Raw genomic sequence first — 18,454 nt, 5'->3', positions numbered from 1 at the left:
CTGGCCATTTAGCCGCTAGACTCTTGCTAGAGCTCAACGTTGCCCACACTTGGCCTCGTCGCAGACCAGGTACACAGTAATTTTTACTCTGGCAGGCCCTGCCATCTAGTTTCTTGAGATTTCAGTGGCTAGGGCCTTAAAAAAAGCATCGTAGGGCTAGATACTAGATTCTGTAAAGCCTAAAAGTTTTCGTAATTAGTTTAATTTAGACATTGTTAGAGTTTTACAGTGTGGGACATGCGCTGGCATATAGATAGAGTGGGGAGGAGGCTGAAGGCTTGGGGGGGAGTAAAAGGCAGAAATATGGGGACAATAGAGAAGGCGTCCCCAGATTGTCAGTGAGGCAAGCCCATGCCTCACCAGGTAAAGAACGGGGAGGTGGCGGGGGAGGGGAAAGATAGGAACACACGAGGGAGCATGGTCAGGAAAGCCACTTTGGCCATACAGCAATGCTGCTTCTCTCTTTTGTTGCCATGCTATTTCCATCCGGGTCGCCAGAATTTGGGAGTCACTCATGGGACCAGATTCCTGTCCAGTGTGGTCATGGCCGTATAGGCTTTGGTTGCCCTTCAGGTTTGATCTCATCCATTTGTAGGTGGAATTATCTTCATCTGTGTGGATGTATTGTCGTAGTTGAGGCCTGGGAGGTTCTTTGTCCTCATGCTGGTACCCCCCTATTCGGTTGTCACTTGAGTGGGTGGAGATCAGAGCTCAGTGAAAGACAAAGCTCAGTGAGGGTCGGTCTTCCGGTCGCTCATGGGACTTTTGTCTTTTCAGTTCAGTGGTGTATTGTCAACGAGGTGAGTGCACTTTAATCCTTAGTCCTTGGGTTTGTATTTCTGCTTTGTGATTCCCTGCATCATCAGGTAGCAGCTTCTATCAGTTCCATGGTTCTGTCTCCTTTACTTGACTGTGTCCGTCCGTGTGCTGGTAGCGCATTCCATGTGTTGTTTTACGGGGCCGCTCGCTGTCTTCTTGCAGATAGTTTTTGTGCATATATGCTGATGGCTTTATATTCGTCCTCTGATTCAAGGAGTTGTTGTTCCCGATTTTTAGGCAGGTACATTATTTGCATAATGAGTATACACCTTAGGTCTTCGTATAATGTGCATTCGTACATGAAGCGTTTCCATGATTCTTCTTCGCCATACACCTTAGGTCTTCGTATAATGTGCATTCGTACATGAAGCGTTTCCATGATTCTTCTTCGCCGCAGGTGCATGTCCCATCTTCAATAATCCCAAGCACTGTAAGTTTGGCCTTTATCAGTCAGTGCCCCGCCAGCAAGGAGGTTGCATTTAGCCCTGGGGAAAATCATGGCAGGAAATTAGGATACACTCTGCCTACGTGTGGTATAAATTTTTTCGTAACTTCTCCCTTTGTGGCTGCGGACCACCAGTTCTGCCACATGTGCTGTAAATGTGTCAGCAGTCGTTTCTTTTCTGTATTGCAGGCGTTTGCCAGGTCTGTGGTATATCCAATCAGGTTTGTTGTTTTCCCTTTAGAAAGGTGGTATAATATACCGCAGCACACGACCTCCAGGTACAGCGGCAGGGCCCCAGCCAGTACCTGTAAGGCGTGCGTGCATCCTCACTGTCCTGCAGGCTCTTATTATGGTAAGGAGTATGGTTTGTTGTATAGTGTCGAGACGTTTTCTGTTAACCACGGTGATCACTTTCTTGTACCAGATGGATGCTCCGTAGGTGATCACAGAGATGAAAACCGCCTTGTAGTACAGAGACAGGGTGCATCTTTTTAGCCCCCAGTCTCGCCTTGACACTCTGGCAATCATCGCTGCCTATTTCTTTATTTTTTATTTTAAGTATAGGAGGTGCTGTTTAAAGGACAGATTATTGTCTATGATAAGTCTGAGATATTTCACTTGCTTCACCAGCTTTATCGTATTCCCTTGGAGCTTAATTAGGAGGTGCTGTTTAAAGGACAGATTATTGTCTATGATAAGTCTGAGATATTTCACTTGCTTCACCAGCTTTATCGTATTCCCTTGGAGCTTAATTTGGGGTGGTCTTCTCATATCAAGCATGCTCTTCAGTAGGATTGAGTAAGCCTTCGTCGATGATATCTTTAGGCAGTGAGTCATCGTCCATTCCTGCAGGACCTCCAGCACATGGTTGGCCAGGGCCTCCAGTCCTGCCCTTGAGTCTGCCACCATGGTCAGGATTAGGTCGTCAGCAAAGGCCTAGGATCCAAAATCCCCCAGGTCAATTATAAGAAATTCATCGCGGAAGACGCGGTGAAGTCAGTCGCGGAAGACGATGGTGAAGTCAGTTTCTCTATAGGACTTGCAGGAACAAAGGTATAATGTGTCCATGGAAAGTCTATGGCAGGGGGAAATATTTGCTTCAACAAAAGTCAGTTTCTCTGCAGTAATTGATCGTGAGTCGTTGGAAATTTTGGGACCTGGTCTCTGTCCAAAAGCACACTCATTTGGGCACCTCCCCAGTCAAGGACCAGATCTCAGCGTTCCAGCCACTTTATATTGGCCAGCTCTCTATTTCCCTGCTGTGAGCCACATGGTGACCAGTGCGGTGTGGCAACAATGGAAAAAGATAATTAACGCGGAGATCTAACTAGTAACCCAGTAGAAAATCAAAAGAATCTTACCAAGGGTTTCCACTGTTGAAGACCTTTGTGGTTCAACACAATTTTAAACTTAGACTGAAGATTAGACATCTATTTAATCACAAAATATCTGCATTGGGGAGGAGAATATCTAGGGCGTCGCATAGAGAATGGATGTTCTGCACATTCATTATATATTCATTATATATGTACTTGTCTAAGGTGGCACACAGACTAATGTCCATCTCCACCTGTATATTCTGTGTTCAAGTGTTCTACTAATGGGTCTGTAGTGTAAATTGTGTGTAATATGTTATAAGAAAAAAAAAAAAAAAAAACAGGCCTCTCTGCCACCAGGGAGCAGGCACCACCTGAGTATCTGTTACTTGGTGCCTATCCCTACGCACGTGAAGCCCGGCCAAGGGTCCCCTTCACTGTCTGTGCTGTTTGCACTAACACCCCGCACCCACCGGAGGTAGTAGTGTAATACCGTGGGTGCCAGCAATCCCACTACCAGGCTGCCCATACCTGGAAGCCAAAAAAAAAAAAAAAAAAAAAAAAACCGCCCCAAACTCATAGGGTAATTCCCGCATCAGTTTTCTTCCTGATGCTTGCAAAAAAAAAAAAAAAAAAACCAACTCAAACGAGTTTGGCAAATAAAAAAAAAATTAACAAAAAAAAAATAAAATAAATAAAAATAATAATAAAATAAACACAGAAATAAATTAATTAATTAGAGGAGGTTCTGCACAAGGTGATAACGGCGGATGAGATATGGCTTCATCATTTCGACCCAGAGACTAAGCAACAAAGCTCTGTTTGGAAGCTTACATCATCGCCAACACCGAAAAAAGCAGAAGTTGTGGTTTCTACAGGAGAGGTTATGATCATCTCTTTTTTTTTTTTTTTTTTTTTCTACATTAAAGGAATTGTTTACCAGCATTTTATGCCACGTAATACGACTGTTGGGGAACCTTACTACAGAACTGTATTGCACCCTTTGCAAGATCATATACGTCGCAGATTAACACAACTGCTTGCAGGTGGGTGGATGCCGCATCACGACAATGCGAGACCTCACACTGCTCATACTGTCATCGAGTAACTTTAGTCAGCATTAATGCCAAATATGTTCCTCCTCCGCCCTTCAGTTCTAACCTTGCATCCTGCGAATCCCCCCCCCCCACACCAAAGTTAAAGAAGGAGCTGCGAGGGAAACGTTTCCAGTCGTTAGAAGTTGTAAACATATCGGGGGCAATTCTTAAACGCTGTAAAAAAAAATGGCTTCCACCATGTTTTTGAAGCATGGCAGAAACGATGGAGTATGTTTTGAAAAATAAAGACCATTCTTTATTGAACAGGCCTCGTACTAATATATGAATTTCTTTTTTCCATACAATTTATATGGAAAAAGAAATAATTTCCAGATTTCTATTTGTCCGATTTTATATGGAAAAAGAAATAATTTCCAGATTTCTATTTGTTCGATTTTAATGAAATTTGGGATGGCCCGACAAATGTTTATAAAAGGCCAAAATATAAATTATATATATATATATATATATATATATATATATATATATATATATATACATACACACACACACGCGAATGCGCTTAAAAAAAACGAAGGCAAACCATCCAATGTAGAAAGCACAGAGGGTAGTTAAGAATAAAATCAAAGTGATAACTTTAAATATTCGAAGGAAGACATTGTGGTTTATTCATATTAAATAAAATGCCCTTCATGCCATGCATGTATTCAGATTTCAATAATATATTGGTACCAAAATATAGTTTGAACTTGAGTACACCACAATAGGTATGATGTGGGCAACTGTACCATCATATTATTATGATGATGTTTCGGGCGCACTCTGGGATTTCCATTAGTCTGAAGTAATGAGAAAGGCGATTGTCTTCCATGCTAGTCGTCTTTCCTATTACTTCAGTTACTCCGTTCCTGGTGTATATACAACATGTTTTTCAGTGGCAGAAACTATAAATTCTGCCCCCCCTTCCCGCCAAGATGCTGAAAGCCACACGCAATCTTTAAGCAGCCGTCATGCCTGCGGCGATAGGCCTGACGGTATGGTATTTTCGTCAGTGCTTATAGCATATTGCAAAATACATCTTATTTTGTCTTATTTAATTTAGAGTTCAGTACTGCGTGTGTTTTATCTATCTTTAAATCCTTCAGGTTGGTAAAAAAACACGACTATATACTGCCTGTTAAAAAAAGGTTTCGAATAGATGTGTATAAATGCAGATATTCGTTCTAATAAATTAATTTTAATATGAAGTTCAGTTTTTTAATATTTGTATTTGTCTGAAACTTATATTAAGTTTTATACAAATACTAATTAAAAGTTCTTAGTTGGGAAATAAAGAGCATCAATGATATAATTAGGAATGGAGTGAGAAAGTTCAACAGAAGCTTTTCACATACTTTCTATGTCATGAAGTTAGACTGCTGGGCTCCTTATGGTGCTCGCGCGTATGTGTAGCCTTCACCTTGATGATTCAAGTTTGGCAATGAGCCCTGGCACGGTGGAACATGACAAGAGAGCGCATCGGCTTCCGAATATCAGCTAAAAATGGTGTACTTTTTATAAACCCCCAACCTGGACATGTGAAGTCGCATGCTGATTTGACATTACTTAGCGTCAAGTGGAACAATCCGCTCTTCGTCAGAAGAGCTGACAGCTCTTTTGGGGAAGTCTTCACTTTGCTGTGTTACCTGTCTTGAGTTGATGACAAGTAAGTGCAGTATATGTGTTTCTTCTGTCGGGTTTATTTTCTTTAGTTAAATGAGCAGTTAATTATCTATTAAATGTTACATTTTACTCGAAGTACTTTATTTAAGCAATGATATGCTTTTTATTTATATTTGCAAAAAGGATTTAAGTTCCATTAGTTCATGAGATTGTTTTGCCTCGTAAGTTTAAAATGTAACTTTTGTTTTTATTCTGGAACTATTCCTTAGTGTAGTGATCATTAAAAATGTAGAACGTTATGAATCAACATGTTTATCTCTACAAAGAAAGAAGCGAACTTTGCGAGACCTGGGGCAGAATCATTTCGCGAGATGAAAATCATAAATGTAACTCGAGTTTAGAGACCATAATAAAATATAATTTGTGTACTAAGTTCCTACAGGCGCTAGTCAGGCCAGGGGCTATGCCCTCATTCTTTCTGCTGTTCACCCCGTCCTGATCGAGAAGAGTAGTAGAAAGAATTAACGAATGTCGCAGGTGCTCATAACCTGAACTTGCGAAATGTGCTCTTCATAGCATATTTCGCAAGTTTGGGAGCGATATTTTCCCAGTAGTCGGTTTCTAATGGGTTAAAAAATATCCGTACAGGGTGTTTCAAAATTAAAAGGCACCGGGGTCAGTTTCGCTTATTTTTCGGTGTAGGTTGTGTTTGTCAACTGGACCCTTTTTTTTTTTTGTCATAATTGGGCTGAATTTTTTAAATTAGACTGCTTATTACCATTTATTTTGCGATTGTAAATTGATATTTTCATTAATCAACTGCTGTTTTCTCAGTGGAAAAATTGTTCTTCGTTCTCGGTTTAAAAAGTCTAAAAACACCATCGGTGTACTTCTGAAAGAGTATAAGAAATTGATTAGATGAAATCTAAACGGTAATACTTAGTCCAATTTTTAACAATAAAATTCGAAAATTTCAATCGAAATATGAGGACAAATAGTCATCTGAAAATAAATCAGATAGATCCCGGTGCCTTTTAATTGAAACACCTGGTATCTTATATTATAAGGTATGCACATGTTCTTTACCATTATGTCGTTTTATTGTAGTGCTGCATATGAAGAATAAATTTATCATGAATATTCAAACTGAAGTTGCGAAAGTTTCTTTTTAGTTTATTACTGCTCATTTCCTTAGAATTTTTGTAGTATGTGTTTACTTAAACTATTTTATCGATGATAATGCAATAAGATAGTTGGAATGTTGCTGGCATTGGTGAGGTGAACATCGAAACTTCTTTTTTTTCTCCTTTGTGTGATTAGCGTCGTTTTGAATTCAGCGCAACATGTATTTTGTAGTCGATTTAAATAGCGCACGCGTTCACACACAACGTGTTTACCAATTGCTATTTGTTGATTAAATATCTTAGCAAACTAACTTAGTGGGCAGAAATCATGGGATACCTACCTTGCAACGGATAGGCCCACCTTTCGTCCGGATAAGGGTCACACGGCGAGGCATTGAGTCCACTAGTTCACGAAAGCGTTCCACAGGAATTTCCATCCATGCTTGCTGCACCGCTGTCTATAATTCCGTCGCATTCCTGGGTAGATGATTCAAAGCTTGAACGGACCTTTCCACAGCATCTCAAAGATGCTCCACAGGGTTCATGTTCGGTGAACGGGAAGGCCATTACATGGTGGTAAAATCTGCGGAATGCTCTTCGAACCATGTTCTAGTCACCACGGCCCTGTGGGGAGGCACGTTGTTTTGCTGGAAGAGTCCATTGCCCTGTGGGTGCACGATGATCATGAAGGGATGCAGATGGTCTGCAAGGATGGACATATAACCTGGATCATTCAGAAATGATCCAGGTTATACGCCTAGACGTACCAGAGCTCTCAACGTGTGCCAATTGAACACGCCCCAGACCATTACCGACCATCCACCTGCTTGAACAGTTCCTTGTTGACATGACGGGCGCAAAGCTCCATGCTGTTTCCGCCAGATACGCATCTTCCCGTCCGCTCGAAATAACTGGGAACGGGACCAGGAGACCCATTTCCAATCATCCAGGGTCCAGTGCCGATGTTCTTTCGCCCAGTTGAGGCTTAGAGTCTGAGTGTTAGCAATGGGACTCTGGTGGGTCGGCGGCTCCTATAACGTAATGCGCTAATAATCGCCTGATGGTCTTGGTGGAGACGTTTCTGGCACCTCCCTCATTGAAGTCGGCGGTGATTTGTGCCACTGTCGCTTTCCGGTTGGCTGAAACAATGACTTTTCTCCGCCAACAGCGCTTTTCACGATGAGATGTTATTCCGGAAATGCGTATTCCTGATACACTCTTGATACTGTAGAACGGGGATAGTGCAATTTCTGTACCACCTCCGCGATAGAGTGGGCCATGCGTCAGGCACCCACTATCATCCCTCTTTCAAAGTCGGTTAACTCACGACGTTTATCCATACTGACATCTAATTACCGTCTACGTGAATGCAGTGTACCTATATACCTGCCAAGCGGTGAGTTCGTCCAGTAGCGAGAGGGGTGACAGCGTCGCGTTGCCCAGGAGCCAGCTATCCTGTGAATTCTCTCCTTTCTGTGTATAATTAGCGCGGTACTAAAAATCTTTAGACGATACTGTTTTAGGCATTAGCATATATATGTGTAAAACGCCTTTCATCTTCATCCTGCCCATATGTCTGTCCGTGAACACTCAGGAACAATTTGCTTGATGTGCTAAAAAGCGGTGCAAAAGTTACACCTGCCATGTTTGTTGAAATAAATAAGGTACGTATTTAACTTCATGGAAAGAATATTACTAGACCTAACAATGGAAAATATTAAATTAAAAACAAAGTTACAGAGTCAAACATCGCTTTCTGGTTTTGCCGCAGCTAGTCATGCTGCTGCTGCTTCTTCCAATCTGGACAGACAGGTAATAGTTGATACCTTTCCTAAGGGGTATCAAATAAAGCACATTGTTATTTGTTTAGAGCTAATGAAAACTGTGACTTAAAATCGAGTGAAGAGATAAAACAGATGGTCTCGAAGAATTTTATGGAGTTCACGAAGGTTAAAATCAAATCGGTTAGGAAAGTAAGGGAAAAGGTTATATTGATTGAGACTGCTTCAAAAGGAGGCATTAAAAAGCTTAAAGAATGTCAAAAGTTTAAAGAACATAAACCTAATGCAGACCTTCCTCGTAAACTAAATCCTACACTGAGCGCTTACGACGTTAGCAAGGAAGTCACGGACTGTGATTTCTTAGAAGATTTATTTGATAAAAACATTGTAGAACATGGTATTAATAAGGAAGAATTTAAGAACATGGTTAAAATAAGATTTAAAAGTCAAAAAACAAAAATAACTCACACTGGATATTTGAAGTTCTTGCTTCGATTAGGAAAATTATTCTTAATAATGGTAGTCGACTTTACATCGGATGGTCATCTCACGGTGTAAAAGTTTTTCTAATTGCTTCCCTTAAATTATGCCACTCCGCTAGGAATTGCCGACAAATTGAACATACATTGTGGTGAAATCGGACATCAGTTTGACAATTGCCCAAATAGGGCCTCCCCTATTCTTTGCCCGAATTGCAAACTGAGAAAAAGAAGCGTTGATCATTCTTACCGAGATATGAAATGTCCCGGATATATATGGGCACGGGAATTAAAAAAAAAAAAAAAAAACAAGGACCAGTTATGTATAATAACAACATAACTGGAAATTTTAAATTTGGTAGGGCACATAAAGATTTATAATTATAATGTAAGAGCAAATGTTAAAGTGCTGCAGTTTAACTGTCAGCGTTGTATCTTGGTGATGAATGATCTTTCAAAATTGATAGACAAACACAATATTTCGATACTAAATTTACAAGAACCTTATTCGTACAATGGGGTTGTAAAAGGTTTACCGTTTAGATCCAAAATTGTTCAATATAATACTATGGTTACAGGGGTGGGGGAAATGCAAGGGCTAGAGTATGGGCACCCTTAGCTTTTCTAGACCCTACTGTTACTGTTACCAAAATTGTGGGACTTTGTTCAGATCATTTGGCTTTCACTTGTCTTGAGGCAAGTGAAAACTGTATATAGGTATAAAATAACTTTGCTCCTTTGGGCAAATTTATTTTATACCTATATACAGTCCTATGCTTGAAATGTAGCCAGCATCAACAATCAATCGAGCCTTTTCTCAATTATCTAGAGGGCGCTCTTCACAGACTTCTTGATAGGGTGGTGATTGTTTGCATGGACGCTAATGCTTCTTCTGCATTGTAGAGCAGCCCTGTGTCTGATATGAAAGGGGATTTGCTAGAAGAATTTATTGAGACTAAAAACTTAACGCTATGGAATTCTGTAGGGCATCCTCCTTCCTTTGTGACTACTAACGGACAGTCATACATAGACCTTACAGTTTAAAATAACACCCTTGGCAGATATACATATTAATAATTGGAAGGTACATACAGCATGGTCGTCTAGCGACCATAACGTTATCACATTTGAAGTTGCCACTTATTCCGTTTATTCTAGTAGATTATCATTTGATTACCCGAGGTACAAAACCCAGGGAGAAAACGGAAGATATTGGTGGAAAATTGAGAAGCTACAACACCTGAGATTTTGGATAGATTGGAACAATTATTTGCAGAGGCCCAGGTGAAAAAAAGTGCAAAACATTATTAAAACTGTATGGGATGCTTCTTTCAAAAAGAAACCAAAACAATGTGCCATGGTGGTCTCAAAACTTAACAAATTTGAGAAGGGTCTTAAGACTGCTAGGAGAAACTTCCAGAGGGCTAAACATGCCAAGAGATGAAGTTGATCATCTGGTAAAACTGTATATAAGTCTGCCAGACGCCTTTATTTCAACAAAATGTATAAGGAAAAAAGAGTGACATGGGAGCTCATGGTTAAGCAGACATTAAACAAAGAATCCTGGGGTTTGGCATACAAAATTGTGGCCGAAAAAATTCACCCTAGGGAGATATTTTCTGCAGTATTGACAGTTAATAGACAAGAAACTCTTTCCCGAGCATATTCAATTAATTCAATTTTGGATGGCATCATCCACTAGGATAACACTGTACCAGAAGGTACAGAGCAAACAGATTTAAGAATAACACATTTGTCAGTTTCTGGCTTTACACATGAAGAAATTGCTCAGGCAATTGACTCTATGAAGAACGGAAAATGTCCCGGATTTGGTTCGCTTGAAGCCATTGTATTAAAAAGAATTTGGCTGGTGTCCCCCGGGTTATTTCAAATGTACTAAATTCATTCAAATGGCTTTCCCTAGTCTTCGGAAACGAGCTAATCTCAAATTTTTACTAAAAAACCAGAGAACCAACTAATGAACCATCATCATACCGCACTTTTGCCTGTGCTAGGTAAGGTGTTAGAGAAATTGATAAGTTGGTAGGTTCTTAGTACAGGTAGTTCTCGACTTTACGAGTTAATTCGTTCATAGCGGGCGCTCGTAAAGCGCAAATTTATTTCTCATAGACATAAGATTAAAAACAGGGGTTACGTTCTCACAATGAAATTAGTTAGCTAATTAGTTTATGTTTGGCAGACCGGGCTAGCCGGGTGGGTAAAGTGCCTGCCTGGTCAATCCTAAGGTCGCGGGTTCGAATCCCGCTTCGGGCTTGGATCAGAGAAGAAAATGCAAAAAACTTGGTAGGTGCAATATGGCCACAGAAGCCGATGCACTAACAAAAAAAAAAAAAAAAAAAAAAAGTTTATGTTTAAAAAATGATTGATTTATACAAAGAAATGAAAACGTAGCCTGTAAAATCAAGCAAATTATAATAATAGAGGAATTATTTACGACTTACAAAGGTTAAAGAATGTTTATTCTTCATCATCGACTAAATGCACACTCGTTGATCACTCATCATTGGCTCGGCACTCGTTGGTTTGTTGCACAAGGAGTCGTCTTCTTCAGAAATGCTTCAACAGGCGGTTGTTTCTAAGATAATCTTCTCTTTTCTTTATAAATTTCACGATTGCATGCATAAGCATTTTTTAACGGCACACACAAATTGCAACTAACACGATTCGCGTGGAATAACAAGTTTACGAAGCTTAAACAAAAAGGAATGAAGAGAAGATTTTCAACCCCCTTAGAAACAATATGCTGTACAGTACACATATTTTTTTTAAAATTTTTATACTGTGTTTATAAAAAATATTCACATACAAAATATAAATTAATTACATATACTTCTTCGAACTAAATTTATAAAAGATCACACTTCTTAAAGCGCGCGCGCACACAGACACACACACACACACACTTAATTTATTTATTCCCCCCCCCTCACAGAAAGGCGGGCGCCTCCGTAGCCAGGTGGGCAGGAGCAGCAGCGCTTAGCATACGCTTCTTGATTAGACCTGGGTTCGAGTCCGTGCCCACCAAATACGGAGGATGCGGAAAAGTCAGGGAATGACCACCGCATATCCCCTGAGCAATATGGCCTTAGTTGCTAATGCTCCTAAAAACCAAATAACAAACATCACAGAAAGGCTGAAATTTAGTATTTGGTACCCCCGTGGTATGCTACATAACGAACAAAAGGTTGTGTGAAGGACATGAACTGAGAAAAAGTTGTAATTAGAAGGGGGAATCTTATTGGAAGCTTCACGTTTTTAATCGATTTTTGTTTAGCGAAAAATGGTTAGATTTTTTTCTGTGAAATAATAAAAATGTTTATGGGGGGTGAAAAATCCCCCCCATGGCGCCTCCGTATCCAGGTGGGCAGGAAGCAGCAGTGCGTAGCACACGCTTCTTGATTAGACCGTGGTTCGAGCCCGTGACCACCAAATACGGTGGATGCGGAAAGGTCGGAATGACCACCGCATATACCCGGAGCAATATGGCCTTGGTTGCTAATGCTCCAAAAAACCAAATAATAACAATAATAACCTCCCCCCAGATGTCCCACATTGGAATGCTAAGGATCTGGTTACTTTACATATAGGGGAACCCATGATACTGCAATTAAAACAAAACACACCTTGACACTTTATCCGTGAACATGTATACTGGTGTGCAAAACTTAAGGACCAACACTATTTCGAAAGGTTACAATCACAAAATCAAACGATGCAGCCATGCAAAAATTTGAATCGTGATGAGAGGGCTCACATAAACAGATAAAAGCAGCAGTTCAGCAGTTATGTGAAAATTATCGAATGGTGAGCACGATAGTTACAGACATTTGATTGGTTTCATACAGTGCTACAGACAACGAAATGGCCAGTAGACAACATCTGGATGACTTTACTGGGGGTCGAATAATTGGGAAGCTCGAAGTGCGAGGAGTATGACTGCAGAGTTCGGTATCGCCCATAGCATCGTCTCACGTGCATGGTCGGCCTTCAGAACGACAGGTACAGCTGTTCGAAGGACCAGTGGTGGTCCTCCACGAAAAACAACGCCCAATGATGACCGCTATATACTCCTACAGTTCAAGAGGGACCGACACCAGACATCGGTATCCATTGCAAGCCAGCTGCACAGGACGCAGGATATCGCGGTTTACTGTGGCCAGGTGACTCCACAAAGGTGGACTGTTTGCCCGACGGCCAGTACGCTGTGTCCCTTTAACACTTGCCCATCGGAGACACCATTTACAGTGGTGCATCGAACACAAAGACTGGACAGCAGCGCAGTGGGGTAAGGTACTCTTTGCTGTTGAGAGTAGATTCAGTCTCAGCAGCGATTCTGGACATCAGCTAATCTGGCCAGAGGTTGGCACACGGTATCGCCCCTCAAACATCACTGAAAGGGATCGATATGGCGGTCGAGGTGTTTTCGTCTGGGAAGGCGTTATCTTGGATGGATGTACACAACTCCAGATACTGGAAGGCGGTACTGTACTGAGGTAATCCTTCCCCATGTGCGTCTGTTCAGAGGTGCCATTGACCCCGAGTATATTCTTTTGGAAAGTGAGGACATTGTTCGTATGGATATTGGCTTGCCCGTTCCATCGATCTAAATTAAATCCCATCGAACACATATGGGACGCTCTGGGGAGACGCCTAGCGGCACGTCCACACTCCCCAGAAAATGTTCATCAGCTGAAAATGGCGCTGACAGGGGAATGGAAGATGTTACCGCAAGAACTTATCAACAACATTGTTCTAAGTATGGACAGGCGGTGAAAAGCCTGCATCGCCATTAGGGGTGGCCAAAGCTCCTACTGAGGACCACCTCTTCTCTTTGTTTCATCTTTGGCAGTGATGCATCTGTATAATGGCAGCCAGTGCTATGTTGCCGTTTTTGAATAGTCTCTCTGTACCGTTTTGTTTCCGTTGTAGTGTCGGTGTTGTTTCCTTCATCATTTCTGTACCTCACGAGGTTTCTTTGGTATGCTTTTCCCATATCCAGGCCACTCCAATGAGAAGCTACAGGTGAAAACCTGACTGGTTCTTAAGTTTTGCACACCAGTATAATAACAACGTTCCTAGTGAATGGATTTTCACGAAAATTTAAAAGTGGGCTTTTTACAAAAATTTGTGTATGCTGTGCTAGACCAGCTATCCCAAATTTCATTAAAATCGGACGAATAGAAATCCGGCAGTTATTTCTTTGTCCTTCTACTTGTCTTAATTCGACTCCCAGGGAGATGGATTTTCACAAATTTTATACTTGGGCCTTGTAGAATGTTTCGTCGAGTTATCCCTGATTTCATTAAAATTTGTACAGTAGAAATCCGACAATTATTATTTCTTTGTCTGATCGTCCTCCAGTATGTAATAACCGGACACCTAGTGGATGGATTGTCATGAAATGACAATCCATCCACTGGGTCTCCGGTTATTACATACTATACGAATTATTACGATAATTGCCCGGATGGATTGTCATGAAATGACAGTCGATCCGGCAATTATTTTTTTCATACATATCACATAGGTTATCTATATATTGTAGCTTGAGCACTGAATATTATGTTTGTTGTCAGGCGTTGATTGAAGGAATGAATGGGCAATGTGGCGGATAATGCGCAGAAACAATCTTTTCGGTTCGTGCATAAATTTCGTTGCGTTTTGCTGTTTTTTTTTTTGTTAAAAATTTGCTAACGCTCCTGAAACTTAACGCACTGGCACATAACTAAGTTGTAATATTTATAATTGGTTTGTAATTTAGTGTTACCTTCGATAATTTTTTTTTTATTTCACCACACTTTTATTTCATTATATATATATATATATAATGTTACAGTGGATAAATAAATGTTTTCAGTTGATGAAAGGTTAAATAAGTTAGGTATGACAGAATGCACATAAAAGCGCAAAGCAGCATTAAAGGATGCAAGAGTATAATATATGCGTATAATGCAAGAGTATATATGCATATAATGTATAATTCAGCCCATAATTTTCTTAATTCATCATAACTTTTAGGATATTAACATTCTTTCACCTTTCGCATATCCGATTGGTCAGGGGAATGAAGGGATCCTCTTACCAGGAGAGGCTTAAGTTCTGCAAATTGCAGCAGCTGGAGACTAGGCACCTGCGAGGTGATCTGATTGAGGTGTATTGAGGTGAATGGGTTGAGCACGCTGAATTCTGATGGGATCCTTCCACTTGTTCAGATTACGATCCTAAGGGAGCATAAATTGAGGAAGGACAGATGTAGAATAGCTGTGCGGAAATTTGCCTTTAGCCAGCGGGTGGTTAATTGCTGGAACAAACTTCCATCTGTCGTTGTGGAAGTTGATAGGTTAAATAAATTTAAGGAGGAACCAGACAAATATTTAGAGGGGATTGCTTTGTAATTTTTTTTTTTTTTTTTTTGACTGATGCTGCATAAGCTCATACACTTGCTTTTTTGCATCACATGCCATTATTACTACACTTCCTTTTCTGCTATCCTGACCGTTCTAATTTCTGGCACTCTGTAATTTTTACATCCATTTATGTGCACTTTATTCAATATATTAATACAAACTTATATATATATAATCGCTTTTTTTCTAAATTGTTTTATACTCTGTAATGAATAAATTTTCAGTCGTAATGTGGTTGTAGTTATGTGGCGTTAATATTATTGTAGAAATAATCAACAATTATACATTATACGCACATTAATAGTATTGGGATAAAAAGTATTTAATAATCCTAATCGGGTTTTTTTTTGTTATTATTAATCATAGAGTAAACAATTTATTATTATTATTATTATTATCATTAGCTATATGGTGCAAGGAAGACTGAGGCTTTTGCTGCACCAGCCAAAAAAAAAAATAAATAATTCCTGAGTTACCCACAGACAGACAGACAGACAGAGAGAGAGAGAGAGAGAGAGAGAGAGAGAGAGAGAGAGAAAAGAAAAGAATGATGACATCCAGATCAGGACCCTGGGTGTGCTAAGACCATACTCACCAGGTGGAAATCATCGGCAAAGAAATTAGTTTATTTCAGATCATTGTTAAGGTTTTGCAATTCATCTTTTTTAAATAAGAAGTTGGCAGAAACTGGCCAGAATAAAGATTTTTCGCCCCCCCCTCTCATTATCTGATGGATTTTGAAACTTTCCTGTTTCTAATCCTGGCTGCTTTGTTAGAGCTAGAGAAAAAAGTAGTTGAAAAATTATGCTGTGCTAGAGCAACCAGTGGATAATTAGTGCTAGACCAGACAGCGGATACGATGACTAATTGCCATTTATTTATCTGGTTAACGAATTATGTTAACTTTATTCAATTATAACATAATTCGTTAACCGAATTATTAACATAATCAGGTTAACGAATTATTAACATAATCAGGTTAACGAATTATTAACATAATTATTAACATAATTCGTTAACCGGATAAATAAATGGCAAATAGTCATTGTATGTGTTATCCGTCCTAATTACAGATTATCGTTTAGTTTTTCCTTTGCCAGTTAATGAGAATTTTGTGGATGTATAATAACGTGAAATGTTTTTAGATGGATTTCCTCAGCTCATTTCCAGTGGCGTCATATATTGGTCTTCTGTTGTCAGTCTTTTCAGCACCGGTACTTGACTCCCAATCCCCCCCCCCTCCCAGAGTTTTGGAGAAAAGTATACTCACATGTATGAATCATAATTCTCTTGAATAATGGTATTTTGTAAACTGTGTTATTCATGAAACATTTACTGTAGTTATGCGATTTTGTGCAGTTACTGTAATAACAGGATGCACAAATCTTTCAACAGTGTTCTCAATCAGCCAGCTTGACGAGGCAGTTGAAGAGACCATAAACTTTTATGCTCATTAGTGACTTGTCTACTCAGATGAATGTATAATTTCTGCTACGTTTCTGTAGGCGTGCTTGACAGACCTAACCTGGGACTAAGGTTACTAAGGCGTTAACCTGGAGACAGTTACCTGGAATGTTTCTACATTCGTGAAGTGTAAACGGGCACACCCCTATAACACTCTGCGTGAAGTTTGCAGGCACGGAATCAGTTTGTAAACATTTTTAAAAGATTTTAATCACCGCCTTATTGATCTGTAACTTTCCTTGTATTTCGGCCACATACTGAAATCATATCGGGCTGTGGTGCATTTCCTTTACTTTTTGTATTGCCAAAGCATAATCTCTCTCTCATATACCAAATTCACTTTAGTGTTGTCAGAGAAGCAAGGCCAGCTTATCGACGAAGTGCGTTACATCACGATGTCACGCACCGAGTTATCTTGTGACAGCTATTTGGAAATAGCATGTAATTATTAGCCAATATCGGTTATTATTCATTTTAGCATCTGTATATGTTGTCTGTGTTTATCATTTTGTATATAACGCCAAAGAGATGTCGAATGTTTGGATTGCATATTTGAAGAAAAAGAAAGAAAATATTTGAAGGGAAAAGAAAATGACAAATTTCAGCATATTTATTATCGATCATCTACCGCACATGGCTCCCTCCATATAGATGCTTACAAATGAATCACTTTTTTCTAATTCTGTAAACTAAACGTAAAATGTAAAAACGAAAACGCATCGAAACAATTTCCAGATAAACTCCCCGTCTTGTCTAAATCATACTCTTCTTGGCAAAAAAAGTAATGAAATTTTCGTTTTCAAAAAGAGATATTGTTGCCACTTTCGCAGTGTGATAATTTATATAAAAACAGTTTAGGACCTGATCTGGAATTCTTTTCTTTACATGCTTTTGCTTAAGCATGATTAATCAAATCAGATTTTACTTTAATAATTTTAATTAATGATTATAAACGGCGAAAGAATTTCAGCCATCTTTTCCTGGTGTTTTCTTCGAAGATAGCCGTATGGCTTCTACTTACTGGAAAAATCGCATTAACTGCAACTCCAGAGCATTTCACGGAAATACGTACCTGTCAACTTTGTAAATCTGAAATTGGAAAATTTTTAATACGGATCGGCTTTCAGCCGTAAGTAAACGAAAAGCACATTTTAACTAAAAATTTCAGTATACGCTTTAGTGTAAGTTTAGTGTTTAATCGTCAGGTTCCATTAAAGAAATATATAATTTAACTGTCGCTGTTTTCCTGCAGTATTTAAGGTTCAATGAAATTAAACATTTGTAAAAATTTTTACAAATGTTTAGTATACAAATGTTTAGTATACGCTTTAGTGTCAAAGCGTATACTAAAAGCGTATTCTTTGGATCAAAAAAGAAAAATTCTCGTAATTTTTTTTTTTTTTTGTTTCAAATCTTAACTCAATACTTGTTACTGCATTATTAATTAACGTTTTGTAAATTTCTACCTCATACTTCTTATAAGGATCTAGTATTAGTCCTGAGTGACTTTCCCAGGCATTCTTTTTACTCTTCTAGGTCTATTAGTATGGTTCAATTTATTTGAGTATTCAAGATATCTTAGATATTTAATAAATTCATCTGTTCATTCTCTCACTTTTTCAAAATTATTGAACTTTTTTTTTTTTTTTTTTGCGGTTATTACAGTATGGTAAGCTTGCACGAAGTCTATGCCTTGTATCTGTAAATAATTAGATGCTGGTGTTAAACTTTCAGATAATCATAATAAAGTAATGGAAAGCAAAACAGTTTCATATTTACAAAATATTTGTAAAAATGAAGGTGCTTCTATTTGTCAAAATCAGTACTGTTTGATATTTCGTGTAATACTTCCAGAACTGTGGAATAAATCTAATTTTT

At 39.1% G+C, this 18,454-nt stretch overlaps 1 protein-coding gene across 6 annotated transcripts in view; it reads left to right on the top strand.

Annotated features, from left to right (window-relative positions):
• The window catches only part of LOC150079308 (glucocorticoid-induced transcript 1 protein-like), a 397,411-nt gene that overhangs the window by 276,728 nt on the left and 102,229 nt on the right, over positions 1 to 18,454 (top strand). Inside the window, exon 1 of one of the 6 annotated variants that reach the window (XM_090384157.1) lies at positions 5,322 to 5,343. The exons of 4 other annotated variants lie outside the window; for them this stretch is intronic. In XM_090384157.1, coding sequence (XP_090240283.1) covers positions 5,337 to 5,343 — 7 coding nt within the window. In that variant the 5' untranslated portion in view covers positions 5,322 to 5,336. Of the gene's footprint in view, positions 1 to 5,321; positions 5,344 to 16,934; positions 17,018 to 18,454 lie in introns of those variants that run through there. One more of the 6 variants, XM_090384155.1, reaches the window with a different exon arrangement.

This window comes from Mastigoproctus giganteus, chromosome 10 (genome assembly GCF_048544385.1).
Source record: "Mastigoproctus giganteus isolate SK-2022 chromosome 10, ASM4854438v1, whole genome shotgun sequence".
In the NCBI taxonomy this organism is placed as follows: Eukaryota; Metazoa; Arthropoda; class Arachnida; order Uropygi; family Thelyphonidae; genus Mastigoproctus; species Mastigoproctus giganteus.
The sequence above is the reverse complement of the archived record's forward strand: the minus strand, read 5'-3'. Positions and strand labels throughout refer to the sequence as shown.